General features: G+C 42.0%; 1 protein-coding gene across 3 annotated transcripts in view; it reads left to right on the plus strand.

Moving 5' to 3' along the window:
• Positions 1–16608, plus strand: part of LOC102990686 (protocadherin alpha-C2) — a 116159-nt gene extending 99551 nt beyond the window's left edge. For 2 of the 3 annotated variants that reach the window (XM_055086802.1, XM_007123223.2), the window contains exon 4: positions 14693–15003. In XM_055086802.1, the coding sequence (XP_054942777.1) occupies positions 14693–15003 (311 nt within the window). Of the gene's footprint in view, positions 1–14692 lie in introns of all 3 variants that reach the window. The other variant, XM_024121259.1, reaches the window with a different exon arrangement.
• Positions 16609–18441: the final 1833 nt, after the last annotated feature.

Consider the following 18441-nt stretch of genomic DNA (forward strand, 5'->3'; position numbering starts at 1 on the left):
CTCTCTCTCTCTCTCTCTCTCTCTCTCTCTCTCTCTCTCTCTCTCTCTCTCTCTCGCGTGCGCGCGCGCGCGCACACACACACACAAAGTATTAGACTGTCCTGTCCAAGGGTACTCTCCTTGGCTTGGCTTCAGTGTAGAATTTGGTTGGAACTTCCTATAGTCATTAAACAAACATTTGTTAAGTACCTACTTATAGCCAGTCTTTGTTCTAGGTGATGCGAATACGATACTAAATATAACACAGTCCTGACCTCATCATCTAGTGGGGGAGACAGAAATGTAAAGAAATAAGATGGAACTATTACAATGTCAGGACCGTAATAGTGCCATGTATAGGAAGGTCCAATAAGGAAGCTGGGACAAACCACCAGAGCCTGTCGGTCCAGAATGGGACCCAGAGTCTATCTATGTTGTAATCCATACGAACCCCATGTAAATATGGTCAGCTGGTTCATCTTTCCTGATAAGGACCTCTTAATTGTTTTCACAGGGCCCAAATCCTCCCTCAGCAACCATGAATGTTAGATATTGTGGGAGCCCAGAAGATGGAATTGGGAATTTAGGGGACCAGATCAAAGAGTATGTGACATTCAATACTGGGTATTGAAGGATGGTACATAGAATGCGGGAAGAAAGAGAGTTCCAGACAAAGGGAACAATACATGCGCGTGTGTGAGCCTTAAACCCAGAAGGCATAATCTGGGTGAACAGAATGAGTGCATTTGATGGGCGGGGTAGGGTGGAGGACTGTTGGGAAATGAGATCAGAAAGGTAGATTGGAGTCAGATTTTGTTGGGCTTTAACAATCCTGCTAAAGAATTAGAACTTTCATTCAGTTGCTGGCAGTGGAGAGCCACCAGGTTTGTTTGTTTGTTTTTAAGAAAGGAGCCTCTATTGAGCCTCCTTAGCTCTACTGAATCTGCAAAAATCATCCTGTAATGTGTCCAGACAAATTCATAAGCTATCAACCTAGTGTTTTCCTCCACCTAAATCAGGGATTAGAAACTTCGAGTGTCTAGAAATGTGGGACCAAGAGGGTGATGAATGCAGCATTTTTGTAAAAAGGCGTGGCCTTGGAAATGTTCTTAGGTAACTGCTGGACTTGGTTTGATCGTGTCGAAGAAAATGTGGAGCGTGAAGGGAAGGCTTGTTTAAATTTTGCCTGTGTTAGCTTTTTAAGGGTGGTAGCATGGCATTGCACAGTGCCTCAGCTCCCTGTGGTACAACTTCATCATTGTGCCTCAGGTTTATTAATGTGTTAAAAAGGAAAGACTGTAGGCTGCTGTAAGGATTAAGTGAGATGATGCCTGTGAAATGCTTAGCACAGTGCTTAGCTCATGTTACCATTTTCTCGGGTTTTTTTTATTGTGTTTTTTTTTTTTTTTTTTTTGGCGGTACGCGGGCCTCCCACTGTAGTGGCCTCCCCCGTTGCGGAGCACAGGCTCCAGACGTGCAGGCTCAGCGGCCATGGCTCACGGGCCCAGCCGCTCCGCAGCATGTGGGATCCTCCCGGACCTGGGCACGAACCCATGTCCCCTGCATCGGCAGGCGGACTCCCAACCGCTACGCCACCAGGGAAGCCCTATTTTCTCAGTTTAATACACCTGGCACTTAGCACAATACCTGGCACACAGTAAATGGGATTCACAGCGTCTTTGCTAGATGAAATGGAATGGTCTTAGGGTGCACAGAGTTGGAGGATGGTGGTGGTGGAGAGGGTTCTCCCCGACAACACTCATTCTCCTGCCCTGCTCCCTGTAGTGTTCTGACAGCACCTCCGTTTTACACCCTCAGTGCAGAGATATCACGGTTTGTCTAGAAATGGTTGCTAAAGGGTGCAAAGTGACACAGCAACAGAGAGCCTGGGATTGCTGCTAAATCTTAAGAAGAGCAGATTGTGACAAAGTACGGGGTGCGGGGGGGAGACAGAGAAGAGAAAATGTGAAAACCTAACGAAAACCAGACGCAGTGTTCTCACTGAGTGGCATGGTGATGCCTCACCCAGTTTCAGGTGGGACAGGCAGGGTGAGACCACTGTGAAGAGTCACTGTCAGGTTGTGGTACTGAAAGAGGAGCCCCGCAGTGGGCTCTGGGGTCCAGGCAAGGCTGGGGCATGGGGCCTGGCACTTGGAAAATGCCCTGTTTGGTTTAATACCATGCTCTCGCCGCCTTGAAGTTCTTAATCATTTTTTTACAAGGGGCTGCCCATTTTCATTTTGCAGTGGACCCTGCAAATTATGTAGCTAGTCCTGGGTCCAGGCTCCCTGGGGCAGTGACATTTTGCCTCAGCTAGTTTTTGAGCTAGTTTTTGAACTTGCAGCTGATTAAGCAAGTAGGCTGGGCTAGTATTATTTTTACTCTCTCTGTCTCTAATTCTAAATGGACAAAAATCGTAACAAATTAAATCTGTAAAAACTAAAATAAAATGAGTAGGGGACTTTCCTGGTGGTCCAGTGGTTAAGACTCCACACTTCCACTGCAGGGGGCATGGGTTTGATTCCTGGTCAGGGAACTAAGATCCCACAAGCCGCATGGCGCGGCCAAAATAAATAAGTTAATTAATTAATTTTAAAAATGGGTAGCACCTTACTCCCTTACTTCAGTCATCCACTACCAAGAGCTTAGTGTGTATCCCCCAGATTTTTTGTACTGTAAAGTTTAAAGTACTGAATTATAAAATAATATGCAGTGACATTGTTGATGTAAATATTAAACAGTACAGCATCATTTACATGAAAATATTCAAGTTTCCCTCCGTTCCACTCCCCTTCAGTGAGGCAACCACCGTTAACAGTTTTGTCTGTATGCTTCAAATATATTTTTTAATTAATAAACTTTATTCCTTTAGAGCAGTTTTCGGTTCATAGCAAAATTGAGTGGAAAGTACAGAGAGTTCCCGTAAGCTCCTGTCCTCACACTTGCCCAGGCTCCACCACTATTGTTAACCAGCACCAGAGCGTGCATTTGTTACAGTTGATGTACCTATGCTGACACATCACTGTCACCCAGAGTCCAGAGCTTACACCAGGGTTCACTCTTCCAAATATTTTTCAAATTAATTTTAATTACCTAATTGACATATGAATGTTTTTTCTATGTCTATTAAAAAATATGTAGGCTTTCAAAAAGCAAAACGGGATAATATTATGCATATTAGTATATAGCTTGTTTTTGTTGTTGTTGTTGTTTGTTTGTTTTTGTTTTTTGGCGGTACGCGGGCCTCTCACTGTTGTGGCCTCTCCCGTTGCGGAGCACAGGCTCCGGACGCGCAGGCTCAGCGGCCATGGCTCACGGGCCCAGCTGCTCTGCGGCATGTGGGATCTTCCCAGACCGGGACACGAACCCGTGTCTCCTGCATCGGCAGGCGGACTCTCAACCACTGCGCCACCAGGGAAACCCTTGTTTTTATTTTTTAACAAATACCTTTCCAAGTCACTACATATAGACCTGTCTCATTTTTCTTTAATAAGGACATACAGTGTTGTATGTCTATATTATGTTATTTATCCAGTTTCCCATTGGTATATATGGTTTTTAAAAAATATTTATTTGGCCGCATCAGGTCTTAGTTGCGGCAAGCAGGATCTTTCGTTGTGGCATGCAGTCTCTTCCTTGTGGCACGCGGGCCTCTCTCTAGTTGAGAGGCAGCACACGGGCTCAGTAGTTGCGGTGTGCGGGCTCTCTAATTGTGACAGGCAGGTTTAGTTGCCCCATGGCATGTGGGATCTTAGTTCCCTGACCAGGGATCGACCCCACGTTCCCTGCATTGGAAGGCAGATTCTTAACCACTGGACCACCAGGGAAGTCCCTATTCGTTTTTTAAACAACGTGCACATTCTTTTTTTTTTTTTTTTAATATTTATTTATTTAGGCTGTGCCTGGTCTTTGTTGCGGCATGCGGGATATTTAGTTGCGGCATGAGGAATTTCTTAGTTGCGGCATGTGGGCTTCTTAGTTGCAGCATGCATGTGGGACCTAGTTCCCCGACCAGGGATTGATCCTGGGCCCCCTGCATTGGGAGCATGGAGTCTTACCCACTGGACCGACAGGAAGTCCCCACATTCTTATACATATATCTTTTGCACTCCTAGTATTATATAGAATAAATTTTCAGAAGTGGGATTATTGGTTATAGGGTATGAACATATCAAATTGGCGCTCTCTTATCTGGGGTTGACTGCACTTGTTATACACTCCCTCTAACCCCCACCTCTCTGTCACTTAAACTCAGTGACACCATCTTCAAGGGACTTAGCCCTCAGGGTTGAGAATACTGGAGCACCCAAAGGAGAGAATTTACTTGTGAATAATAACAGTAATAGCTCACCTGCATTGAGCACTTAAACCATGTTTTGTGCACTCAAGCCAAGTATTGTTCTAAACACTTTACATGTATTAACTCCTTTAGTCTGTATAACCACCCACAGAGATACGTCTATTATTGTACCCATTTTAATGCTTAGGAAACTGAGATACCTAGGGTTAAATAAGGTCACACATCTGTCTAGTAAATGTTGGGGCCAGGATCTGAAGCAAGGCTCTTGTGCTCTTAACCTCTGCACACACTATCTCTAGAGAGTTTAATGCCATAAAGATGTCAGAGTTTCTCCATCTTGTCTATTCCTTAAAACAATATTATATTTATTCATTTACTTGTCTTTTTCTACACTGTTAACTCTTTGAGGGCAGGGTACCTGTCCAAGTATTCTTCATAACCCTATACCCTAATTCCTAGCACCATGTCTGATTTATTGTACATAATAAATAAATTTAGTTGAATGGATAACAATGCCTCTGGGAGGTAGCTACTATATCCATTTTACAGATAAAGAAACTACAAGTCACTGTCACCCAAACAGTGCAGTAGAAAAGGCTAGTAAGCGGAATCGTGGAGCTGCAATTTGAACCCATGGCTTTTGATACCTAATCCAGGGTGCTGTCCACCTTTCCTGAGCTGCCTCCTTCCTGCCTGTTTCTGAGGGCTCTGGAGAATGGCTCCCTACCTAGCAACTGTTTCTAAGCTGGAAGACTCACAGCTAGCCAGTTTTAATGATCCCTAGGAGGGGCAGAGCCTGATGGGAGGAGGGCCCCTGGAAAATAGTTTCTGAAAGTACTGCAACCAGGAATCAGTTGTTAGAGGAGTCAGGTTCCTTAGAGGACTACTGCGTAGTAATAATACGTATCCTCTATTTCGGCTTCTGCATGCCAAATGTTATTCTGCGTGATTTATGAGCATTGTCTGTTTTTAATGATCACAATCCCATTAGATGGATATTGTTATTTTTGTTTTACATGTGAAAGAATACTGAGAGGCCGAGTGACTTGCTCAAGGTTATACAACAAATAAGTGCTAAGGCTGAGATTCAACTCAAAATGTGTGACCCCCCCAAACGTTCATTTTAAGCATTCTGGTACCCCAGGTTACAACAGCAGCTGGGGCAGGGGACATTGTAAGAAGAAATTGCCCTCCAAAGACCCTGGAGGACTTTAGTGACTAGAAAATAAGGTAGAGAACACCACGCAGCCTGAGCCCTCCTAGGTGACGGGGTCATAGAAAGAAGAAACGTTATTTTATCTTGTTTTTTTAGCTGGCTGTGGAGAGCTAGGAAGATTTGAGACCAGCCATTCCAATTTTTGAATCTGGGTTCTCAGCACGTGGCGTCTTTATAGTCAACCTAGAAATGGCAGAGTTATTTTGGGCACAAAGCAAGAGCTGTGGCTTTAAAAATATGCCACTGTATTTATCTCTTCCGCTCCAAGATTACTGAAAATTAGCCCAGCTGTGGCCTGAGGCACCAAACAGCCACACAGTCTTCTTCCAGCTCACTCAACCCACCCTAAGAGGGCGAAACACCCAGAAGTGACAGCCTCTGGGGAGTGGCTATCGGATTAGTTCCCCATCACCAAGCCTACCTTCTGATAACACACACACACACACACACACACACACACCATCCCTTCCCAGCCACTGTAGGGATCAGGATGCTAGGCCTGTGAATCAGCTCAGCTCTGTCTTCTCCCCCATCCCCAAGGCTTCAATAGAAGTAAATAATAATAATAATTCTAATACTGAGCTGAGGAGTCAGTACAAGAATAATTTTTCAGCTTTATTACCAAATCACTGTTTGATTCAAGGCAGACACTCGTGTGGTAATTTAAGCCTTCACTTTCCTTATCTATAAAATGGAAATCTTAAAAATATATACTTTAAAATATATATATATATAAAATATATGTATATGCAAAGTGCTTAATAAAGTGCCTAAGAAAGTACCTGGCCCATAATAAGCAATCGATTGATATTCCTTAAACGAGTGAATCTTCTGCTACTCTGATCTTACTAACAGGTAAAATGTGATGAGCTTTTACTTTATGCTAGGCACTGTGTTATGTGCTCTCTAAGGATAATTACATTTAATCCTGTAACAACCCTATGAAGTGGATGGTATTATTCCTTTACACATGAAAACTGAGGCCCAGAGATAATTAATTTGCTAAACATCATGTAATGTACATGATGTAGCCAGATTTAAGCCTAGTATTCTGATTATAGAGCCTAAAGTCTTAAAGAGAACAGGGAGTATATTTTTACATTCCCCTGTTTCCATGGAAAATTCTTTCCACTGTCAACTGAAGGACTAAGAAGCAGTGGGGAAATGCCCAGGTGGTTTTAGCTTTCTTTCCCTGTCTCTGATCCTGGACAGGATTTGGGTTTCCAGCATCATTCTCCTGTGTTTTGTGGGCTGTAATTACTCGGATTTACTTTGCCCAATTCATAAGGGATCGAGTGAGGGAGAGGAGGCGGAGCTTGTCCAAGCAGTCCACAAACCCTACAGATGGTGGGATAGGGGGTGGGGAGGGAGCGAGATATGTTTTACATCCTGGTCTTTCACTGAGTTTGATGGCAGATGCTTTTTGCGTTTTGGTCAAAGCCACAGAAGGCTCAAATGAAATTGGAGCTGCTTGAAGGGCCGCAGTGGCTGGCGGGGTGGGAAAGGAGTCCAGGAGAAGCGAGGTGTCCCTGTGCAGAAAGCCTGGGTGTTCACTTGCAAACCCAGAATCTGCACAGCCTTCCGTGCCCTGACCCTTCCCTGCGTGGCCAGAGGCAGCAGCAGCCCGCGCCGGAGAACAGGCAGTCCAGGGGAGCTGTCTGGTGGGGCCGGAAACGGCTGTAATCATTTAATAGCCTCTGCTGGCTGCACGGACCTAGCGGAGGGGGCGGTAGGCAGGCTCCAGAGTGCTGTCTGGCAAGATGGTCCCCGGCTTTAATCAAAATGATGGGTTTTCTGGAAGCTCTTTATTAACCTCAGCACCAGAATCCCAGAGATGGTAACAAAGGGATGAATGGGGAGCGAAGGGGAGGGGCTGCAACCTGCCGGCTGGGCTGCGATTTTCCAGAGCTGAGCGCTCACTCCCGCAGCCCCACCCCTCCCCCCACCTCCACACTTCTTTCTACTGATTCTCGCTTAGAGGCTCCTGCCTGTATCACCCTCTCCCAAATGGTGCCTAAACAGATATAGCCAGAGCCATTGCTACATTTGTATAATGCTTCAGGGTTTTCAAAGGGCCTTCATATACAGCTCAGGATGTGGGTCTCGTTGGTAACTGGAGTGAAGACTACCTAGATTTGAGTCCCAGACTCCACCAATTAGTAACCCTGTGACGATCGGTCCTCAGTCTCTTAATTTATAAAACCAACATATCTATAAAGCAGACATGGATATTGGCAATATCTACTTCCTATGGTTCTTGTGAGGAGTAAAAATTATATAGCATATGCAGATCTGCTTAGCCCAGTGCCTAGCACATAGGAAGGCAGAGTAAATGTTAACTAATTCATAACCCTGATGAAGACAGGAAGGTGATCACCTCCATTTTATGCCTGAGGCAACTGAGGCGCAGAGTCGTTTATGTAAATTGCCCAGGACTATGTACCATTAAGTGTTAGAACCAGGGCAAGCCCTCCTCAAACAAAGCAAGAGGAGGAGAGGAAAAGAGGATTAAAAATCCTCCAACATTCTCCAGCCTTGCCTCTCTAAGAACTTTCCTGAAAGTACTATTCTTGGTCAAAATGACTGTGGGTTGTTCCGTTAGGGGAAGTCTGTGTAAATCAGATAAACCTCTCCTGGCCTTAGTTGATTGTCCAGAGCAGATTAGAATAGGGGTTGCAGGGGTAGGTTTACAGGTCTGGCATTTGCTTCACAATCTTCAGGACCTTCCCTGGCATCTGCACTGGCAAAGCCTCCAGCTCAATTTTCCCAGTCACTGAGGCTAAACTCCAGCCAGAGTTAGTTTAGAATGAAAGAAGAAAGTAGGGAATGTTGCCAAAAAGACCCTGGGCAGTGTCTAAGGGAAGTGCCTAAAGTGGGTTATTGGATTAGGTGAAGTGGTCAGCTACCCCCATAGGGCAGTTTTTTGTGTTTGTTTTTGTTTTTTTTCTGGTACGCGGCCCTCTCACTGTTGCGGCCTCTCCCGTTGCGGAGCACAGGCTCGGGACGCGCAGACTCAGCGGCCATGGCTCACGGGCCCAGCCGCTCCGCGGCATGTGGGACCTTCCCGGAACGGGGCACAAACCCGTGTCCCCTGCATCGGAAGGCGGACTCTCAACCACTGCGCCACCAGGGAAGCCCTATAGGGCAGTTTTTAAAGCTGCAGATCTGTATGCCTTTGTAAAACAAAAAGTGTATGTTGTTCATATTTTTACATGTATCCCTACCTACTGTGGAGAAATCAGCCAATTAAAAAAAATGCAAAACCTTTTACTATAATTATGATCATACTCTATTAAGCTTTCAAATTCCATTGGATTGTAATCTGAATGTCAGGGATCCTCCGCCGCTTGATGTCCCTCAGAAATCCTCTTTCCAGGCTCTAATAGATCCATTCATTTGGGTCGTGGCTGCATCTCAGTCTTGTCTTTGTGAGCCAGTGAGCTGGGTCCCTGGGAACAGAGGGGAGGGGACCTGTGGGAGGTCCCAGGAGTGGGGGAGGGAGACAGCACTGAAAGAAGAAACATTCCCTTGACTGACCTGAGACTGGCCCTGGTCTGGGGTTAAGGGTAGAAAAGTTACATCTTCTTTTCTCATCTTTTCCTCATCTTCCTTTTTTATCTTTCTCATGAGATACTCTCATCAAGGAGTATCTCCTTGATTCTGCCCCAAAGTCACAGCATTTTATAAGCGAAGCTGGCCAAGGGCTTCAGTGCTTTTGGCCAAAAGGGTCTCAGATTTAGGAGGTCAGTAAATGTTGTTTGTCACAGCCTTAAGATATTATTTCACCTGAATGAACCCTCAGAGATGTTTGCGCACACATCAGCCAGAACAGGTTGGGTACAAGGATCCGGGAGGCACTGGAGAAACCAGATCTTGTTCTGCTCTGCAGAAACTGAATATGAGGATGCACCTGAATTCTTCTTGGAGTGGAGGCTGAATCAGACCCAACCAAGACTCCCAGCAAAGGCCGAAGAAGCTCAGTGACATGTAAAAGAAGCTCATCAACTCTTAGGGATCCTGCTGTGAGAGGCTCCCTCCGCCTATAGGCGCGGCCATTAAGGTCCTTTAACTCTGCAAGATAAAAATATCTCTGAACTCTGCATCTCCAGATGACAGTCCTAAAGGCCTCATACAGAGTCCTGGCTGTGGTCAGAAAAATTTCCATCCTGGACTCTGTGAGAGCAACTAAAGGACTACAGAGTGGTGTTGAAACCCAGTTCTCCTAGATGCCAAGTCAGAAGCTTTTAAATGCATTTCTCACTTTTGTCTCAGTCTCTCAGGGGCAGGGCCTGTATTTGAAAGGTCAACAGGCAGATTCTGGCTGAGCTCAATTGCAGATTTGATTATCTTAGATGAATCAAAGAAATCAGTGTCAGAGAAAAAATATCTATAGCCCTATGTCCAAAGAGCTATAGTGTCAGCTCTGCCAGGGGAAGCATGGTGTAGCAAAGGGGTTTATGGGAGAAAAAAAACTCTCCTACTCCCTTTCCCTACAGTCTGCTGGTATTTGAACTAAATTTGCAATATCCTTAGCCTGCCGTCCTAGCCCTGAGAGCTGCGCCATGTATAGTTGCCCATGTGTGATTCCATTTATTGAGCTCTTTCATTGTGCTGGAGTCAGCCTCAGCACTTCACATGCATTTCCTGGTTGTCTTTAGGGACTCCAAAGTGCGGCAATGGAAAGTTATTTGATCTGCTAAGGAGTGGGCACCACTTCCATTTCTCACATCAATCCTTTCATTCATCCATCCAGCAAGTATTTATCAAACACCTGTTATGGGCCAGGAACTGTGCTAGACACTGGCTACACATTGGTGAATAAAACAGATACAGTTTCTTATAGAATAGATTACTAAAAAGAACCTGCTGTATAGCACAGGGAATGTACTCAATACTCTGGCGTATATGGGAAAAGAATCTAAAAAAAAAAAATTGTGGATATATGTGTATGTATAACTGATTCACTTTGCCGTACACCTGAAACACAACACTGTAAATCAACTGTACTCCAGTAAAAAAATTTTTTTTAATTAAAAAATACATACATATTTTCTGCTTCTCTGGACCTTACAGTGATAGAGATAGAGGTGAAGGGGGTGCTGCTTGGCTAGGATGGTCATAGAATGCCTCTCTGAAGAGGTTTCAATTAAGCACAGACTTGAAGAATGAGGAGTCATGCTAAGCATGGAGGGGAGACCATTCTAGGCAAAAAGAAACCGTATGTGTACAGATTTTGAGGCAAAAACAATCCCAAGGGGTGTTGAGGAATTGAAAGAAAACCTGTGTGGCTGGAGGATAGTGGTAAGAGGGACACTTGTAGGTGAAATTGGAGAATAAAAAATAACAGGCTATTGAAGGGCTTTGTATACTATGTTAAGGAGTTTGATTTTTTTTTTTCCTCTCAAGGCAATAGAAAACCTTCAAATAATTTTAAGCAAGGGGAGTGATATAAAATAATTTCTATTTTTTAAAGGATTTTTACTGTGTGCATGTTATACTTCAGTATTTTAAAAATGGAGAAAGACTTTAAGGAATAAAGATGACTCTGGCTATGTGTGGAAGGTTAGAGAGAGGCAAAAGTACAAGCAGGCTGAACAAGGAAGAGGCTATTGCTGTAATTCACATACAAGATAATCGTGTCCTGAAAAAAGGTAGCAGCAGTGAAAATGGGGAGAAGAGGACAAAATCTAGATATGTTTAGGAGGCTGAAATGACAGGTGTTGGTATATTATAAATGAAGAATAGAGAAAAATGAATTAATGGCTCTGAAGCTTCTGCCTTGAGCATTGGAGTGAATGGCATATCATCGATTGAGATGAGAGATTTAGAAGGGAATAGAGGAGAGGAATCATGAGTTTGATTTCAGATTCCTTCAGTTTGAGTTGCCCATGAGACTGCCAAGAGGAGATACCAGATAGGCAGTTGGATACATGAGACTGGAGAGACCTATGGGCTTTAAGTATACATTTGTATCTCATCAGCATATTTAGATGGTATGTTTACCCATGGACAGGCTGAGATTCCAAAAGAAGAGAGTGAAGAGAAAGAAGAAAAGGTCTAGGGCCAAACCGAAGGAAGCTGCAATACATAGGTAAAGAGGATCCTGCGAGGAAACTGACAAAGAACAGCCAGAGAGAATGGTCAGGAGAATGGTTTGATAAGGAACTCATAAAAAAATAAGTGTTTCAAGAAGGGGATTACTAATGCTGCTGAGAAGTTCAATAAGATGAAGACTAAAATGTGACCACTGGCTTTGGAAGTAATATAATCAGTGAGCTTGCCATGAGCAATGTTAGAAAAGTAGTGCTCAAGGATGCCAAATTAGAGGAGATTGAGAAGTGGTGGAAGGTAAGGAGATGGAAGTAGCAGATGTAGAGAATCCCAAACTACAATCAAACGTAAACTGTGTATCTGGCAGAACTTTTCATGGCTCCACCAAAGAAGCAGTGTCAGATACATGAACACTGCTGTGATGCCAAAAGATTTCAATGTCATGGCCACTGGGATCACTTCGCTCAGACAGACCATTACTCTTCTTCTCTAGCTCTGACCTCTACTCTTCTAGAAGTCATTGGTATACTTTATGGTGTGTCTTCCAACTAGACTCTTGGGAAAGTCTTGCACTGAAAACCCCTGTGGATGCATAATCATTTTCTCAAGTCTCAGGGCAAATTTCACCTCTCTTCTGGAATTTCAATTGACTTTCTCAAGTGTAATTAATAATTTTTGCCTCTCGGTCTTATAATACTTTACATGTACCTATATATATCTTATCTTTTATTTTTAATTGAGATATAATTGACACATAATATTATATTAGTTCCAGGTGTACATGATTTACTATTTGTATACATAGTAAAATGATCACAATAAGACTAGTTAACATCTGTCACTATATATAGTTACAAAAAATTTTTTTATTATGATGAGAACTTTTAAGATCTATTCTCTTAGCAGCTTTCAAATATGCAATACAGTATTAATTAACTGTAGTTACCATACTGTACATTACATCCCGTGACTTATTTATTTTATAACTGTAAGTCTGTACCTTTTGGCACCCTTCACTACCACCACCACCATCTAGCAACCACCAATCTGTTCTCTGTATCTATAAGCTTGTTTTTTTGGTTTTTTTTTTAGATTCCACATATAAGTGAGATCATATGGTATTTGTCTTTCTCGGTGTTATTTTGTCAAATATTTACATATTGACTTATTTCACTTAGCATAATGCCCTCGAGGTCCATTCATGTCACAAATGGCAAGGTGTCATTGTTTCTTATGGCTGAATTTTATATATATATAAAATTCAGCTGTGTGTGTGTGTGCGTATGTGTGTGTATTACATTTTCTTTATCCATTCATCCATCAATGGACACTTAAATTGCTTCCATAGCTTGGCTATTGTAAATAATGCTGCAATGAACATGGGGGGTACATATATCTTTTCAAGATAGTGTTTTAGCTTTCTTTAGATACATACCCAGAAGTGGAATTGCTGGATCATATGCTAGCTCTATTTTTAATTTTTTGAGGAACCTCCATACTCTTTTCCATAGTGGCTACACCAATTTATATCCCCACCAACAGTGGACAAGGGATCCCTTTTCTCCATACCCTCACCAACACTTGCTATTTCTAGTTTTTTTGATAACAGCCATTCTAACAGGTGTGAGGTGATAGCTCATTGTGGTTTTGATTTGTATTTCTCTGATGATTAGTAATACTGAGCACCTTTTCACATACCTGTTGGCCATCTGTATGTGTTCTTTGGAAAAATGTCTATTCAGATCTTCTTTCCATTTTTCAATCAGATTGTTTGGAGTTTTTTTAATATTGAATTCTATGACTTCTTTATATATTTTGGATACTAACCCCTTATCAGATATAGGATTTGCAAATATTTTCTCCCATTCTGTAGGTTGCCTTTTCATTTCGTTGGTTTCCTTCTTTGTGCAGAAGCTTTTTAGTTTGATGTAGTATCTTTTGTTTATTTTTGCTTTTGTTGCTTTTGTTATCAGATTCAAAAAAATTATTGCTAAGACTGATGGTAAAGAGCTTACTGCTTATGATCTCTTCTAGGAGTTCTATGGTTTCAGGTCTTATGTTCAAGTTTGTAATCCATTTTGAGTTAATTTTTGTGTATGGTGTAAGATAGAGGCCCAGTTTCATTCTCTTATATGTGGCTGTCCATTTCTTCTAACATCATTTATTGAAGACACTGTCCTTTTCCCACTGTATATTCTTGGCTTGTTTGCCATAAATTAACTGACCATTTTTGCATGAGTTTATTTTTGGGCTCTGTATTCTCTTCCATAAATTGTGTGTCTTTTAATGCCATACTGTTTTGATTACTGTAGCTTTGTAATATAGTTTAGAAGCTTGGTGCCTCCAGCTTTGTTCTTCTTTCTCAAGAATTCTTTGGCTGGGGCTTCTCTGGTGGTCCAATGGTTAAGACTCCATGCTTCCACTGCAGAGGGCACAGGTTTGATCCCTGGTAGGGGAATTAAGATCCCACATGCCGCGCAGCATGCATAAATAAATAAATAAATAAATCTAAAAAATAAAATTAAAAAATGCTTTGGCTACTGGGTTCTTTTGTGGTTCCATACAAATTTTAGTATCGTTTGTTCTATTTCTGTGAAAAATGCCATTGGAATTTTGATAAGGATTGTGTTGGATCTATAGATTGCTTTGGGTAGTATGGGCATTTTAACAATATTAATTCTTCCAATCCATGAGCATGGAATATCTTTCCATTTGTTTGTATCTCCTTCAATTTCTTTCATAAATGTCGTAAAGTTTCCAGTGTACAGGTCTTTCGTCTTCTTGGTTAAATGTATTCCTAGGTACTTTATTGCATATTCTGCTTTAATCCAGTACATTTCCTGCCCCACTCCCAGGCAAGGAAATCACAACCAGATATTCTTTAGAAAATTCTTCACAAAGAACCAAAAATATGTTACTAGAAACCTAGATTTCTGGACCCTCTGGTGAAAAAAATCTGCCTTCCTACTTGTTTCCAAACATTGGCCTTGCCCTAGGCTTGAAGAAATAACTCACGATTTCATGGAGGCCATGACCATCTGTGCAGCCTCTCCTGTGTTCAGGCTCCTGGTGTGGAGCCTGAAAAGCTCCACATATGGAAAGCATATGTTGACTCTGTGACTGATTTGCGATGGTTTGTCTTGCAGAACCAGAGGCAGGAGAGGTGTCCCCTCCAGTCGGTGCTGGTGTCAACAGCAACAGCTGGACCTTTAAATACGGACCAGGCAACCCCAAACAATCTGGTCCCGGTGAGTTGCCAGACAAATTCATTATCCCAGGATCTCCTGCAATCATCTCCATCCGGCAGGAGCCTACTAACAGCCAAATTGACAAAAGTGACTTCATAACCTTCGGCAAAAAGGAGGAGACCAAGAAAAAGAAGAAAAAGAAGAAGGGTAACAAGACCCAGGAGAAAAAAGAGAAAGGGAACAGCACGACTGACAACAGTGACCAGTGAGGTCATCTAATGGAAACAAGCCACTTAGCCAGTTTTTGTAATAATGGCAAATCTCTCCCATGTAGCAACTCCCTACTCCTTTTTCCTATCCACATGAGCCCTTTCTTATAGACCTCAGAAATCTGCAGAAAGTTCCCTATGTCTGTCTAGATCGCATTTTAACAAGTTTTGTCTTTAAAGCTTTACTAAGTCTGGTGTTAACTCTCTCTCTCCACTCTGGCTTGTTTTCAGAACCTAAAAAGCAGACCCAAGTCTCCTTTCTCCTCCGCCACAAAGGAGAGGCTTCCCAGCCCCGCCAGTGAGAGGTTGGACTCTCTGCCCTGTGCTCCGGGGATCCTGTCTTGATGACACTTTCAGGGCAGGCTGAAAGGTTTTGAGATTGAGCAGCTTTGAGTGTCTGTGACCACTGGGTATGTGTGGCCACCGGGGAATATGTTGGCTGGGATGGGCCAGATTAGACTAGGAGGGCTGGGAAACAAAGGCAAATCAACAGTGGGAAATGTGAAACGAAAAGGTACCAGACTTTCTAAATCTTACAACTGAAGAGGTGGTGGCCACCCTCTAGCAGACAAAACTCCCCCCATTGACAAGGCTTTAGGAATCCCTAAGTCTCTTGGCTGTGGTGTCATTATACCTAAAACCTGCATTTTACCTGCAAGCCAATAGTTCAGTGTTTAACAGGGGGCCAACCAGGGCAACAGAAGCAGATCTGATGTGTTTCCTGTATATGTCCTTGTGCTCACTTTATTAAAAATTCTTTTGCACACAATGTTATGAAAAGGTCAGATTCTTTTCCGACAACACATATGCAAAAGCAAAAGAAAACCCCAGCACCTCACTTTATGCTGTTTGTTGATAGATTTATTTAAAAAAGAGAAAATCTATAACTATAAATCTTTAAAGAGAAATATGATGAATTCAATTCCCCTAAACTATCCTCGAAAGAGAATTCAGTCTACAGCCATTTAAATGATCATTGCTGCTACAGAAGTGCTTTAAGAGAATTGCCTGAAACATCTGTATTATACCGGCCACCTGCCAATCACAGCTTTACTCTTTCAGGTCACTCTGGGGCTGCCTCTTGCATGTATTAATTACTAAATAAAAGGCTCTTTCTCTCTCTGTTTTCTAAGAAACAATTATGTGCACTTTGAGTACACAACCTTCTCTAACCAACTATATCAAGACCCAGAAATTGAAGAAAAATGTTGTTTTCTCATCCATACAGTGAGCAGACTTTCCAATCCTCTAATTCTGTGATTTGTCTTGGTGTGATTGCCAACACCTTCTCTTTGGTTTAGTTTTCCTTTTCTATAACACTCTGAATTGCTAATCTTGCTAACACCTATGATGTTACCTGAGCTCAATCTCCCATATGTATGCTGTATGCTATTATAAGACTCCTGATATATATTTACTCTGTGCTTGTGTATGTGAATGTTACTGCAACTATTACCTAGAGTGAACTTTAAGCTTTATTGTTGAATGTAATTCCATTATATTTCCTTTTGTACATCTGTGAAAAAAGTGCAGTAGAGTTTTTTTAACCATTGTTAATCAACTTTTGTGTATGAAAGACACAGTAAAATTTCTTTCTTAAATCAAGATACTGGTGATTCAAAGAATTTTATTTATGGTCAGCCAAGAGCTGTCTCTTGCCAAGACTCTTGCTGGCAAGGGAATGCATAAAGCTGTTTTTCTCTAGTAACAGTTCTGGAATGCATACTGAAGATATTTCCTGAGGGTGTGCAAGCACAAAATTTACCAATCTGACCTCTTTGAAGTCACAGAATACTTTGAAATTCTAACAATATCTGGAATATCAGATCATAGAGAATAATAAAATTTACTGTCACCTTAAATAAGAAATTTTAATTTGTTAAAATGTACAATTTAGAAGTTTGATTAATTATATTATCTTTTAAAAGTTAACATAAAAGAGGTAGGAGTCTGTTATTAAAAGCATTAAATCTCAAAAGAAAACCAAACCTGTTTTGTCTACTTTTAGCTTCATTCTCCCATTTTTTGAAGGGTGTGTAACTTCAGCTCTGCAGGATTGCATGGGGTAAAACTTATTGCTAACACATGTGAACCATTGCTACATCACTGTAGGTTGTGATCATTTTGCCCCACTGAAACCCATGTATCTGACCTTACGTGCCTTTTGAATACTAGGAGAATCGGGCTAATTTATTAATGATGAAAATTATAATGCATCTGTACAGCACTTTTTACATTTGCAAAGTGCTTTCCAATCCATGTTAGTTACTAGTTATTACAGCTGTAAGGATAAAACACGTCATATGGATTCATTTTTTATTGGTGCTGTTGGTATTTCCTCTGTTATTGCTAATAAATGGAAAATGGTGGTATGAAAGAAATGGTGGTCATTTCTAAGAGGAAGAGTAGGAGAAAATAGAACACTGATTATTATTAGCTATTATGATTGAAGAAGGTTGCAGCGTAAAACGTACCGTATCATTCTCTGGCTGTCTCCCTGGCTATTATGTTCATTACTAAGGCATGACACCCAATGGAATCAAGAATCAAATTCCACAATATTACCAGAACGGGCAGCCAGGAGGTTTCTGGGTCACTTCCCAGTACACCATTTCAGTCTTCTCTAATAAGAATTGCAACAAACCAATTTTAATCACTAGAGCCCTCCAGTTATCTTGTTCATTGTTTGTTTAGCCCTTGTACCTCTCCACATTTGGGAAATCAAATAATGCCCCCAAGAAATTAACTTTTATTGAGTACAGGGTGTATGCCAGCTAGTGTAATAGGTAGGCTCATAGTACATGTTCTGTAGCAAATAGATGATATTTTCCTTCTGTAGGTAAATTTTTGTGAGCATAGGCTTTAGATGCAGTGATTCTCAAGTAGGAACAACTTTGCCCCTCAGGGGACATTTGGCAACGTCTGGATACATTTTCGTTTGTTTGTTATTTGGGTGGGGGGGCTACTGGCATCTAGCAGGTAGAGGCCAGCAATGCTGCCAAACACCCATAATGCACAGGACAGCCCCTCACAACAAAGAATTTTCTAGCCCCCAAAAGCAATAGTACCAAGATTGGGAAATCTTGAGATGGAGCGGCTGTAAATTTGTTGTCAGGTCCATTTGTGAGATGGAAAAGGGACACCATTACTAATTACTTCAGGATACAAGATGTAAACTGGGACTAGCTCAGGCAAACTGGTATGTATGGTGAATCTACTTATAGAAAAAAATAAGCCGGTATTAACTCTTGTCACTTACTGGCTGGGGAACCTTGGACAAGCCACTACTCCTCTCAGTTCTTCAGCCTCCATTTCATCATCTACAAAATAGGCATAATTATAATACAGACCTTATAGATTTGTGGGGAAGATTTAGCGAGATAATCTCAAAAAGGTTTTAGCACAATGTCTGGCACACCATAATGCTCAATATATAGT

The sequence above is a fragment of the Physeter macrocephalus genome, chromosome 8, assembly GCF_002837175.3.
Source record: "Physeter macrocephalus isolate SW-GA chromosome 8, ASM283717v5, whole genome shotgun sequence".
Classification (NCBI taxonomy): Eukaryota; Metazoa; Chordata; class Mammalia; order Artiodactyla; family Physeteridae; genus Physeter; species Physeter macrocephalus.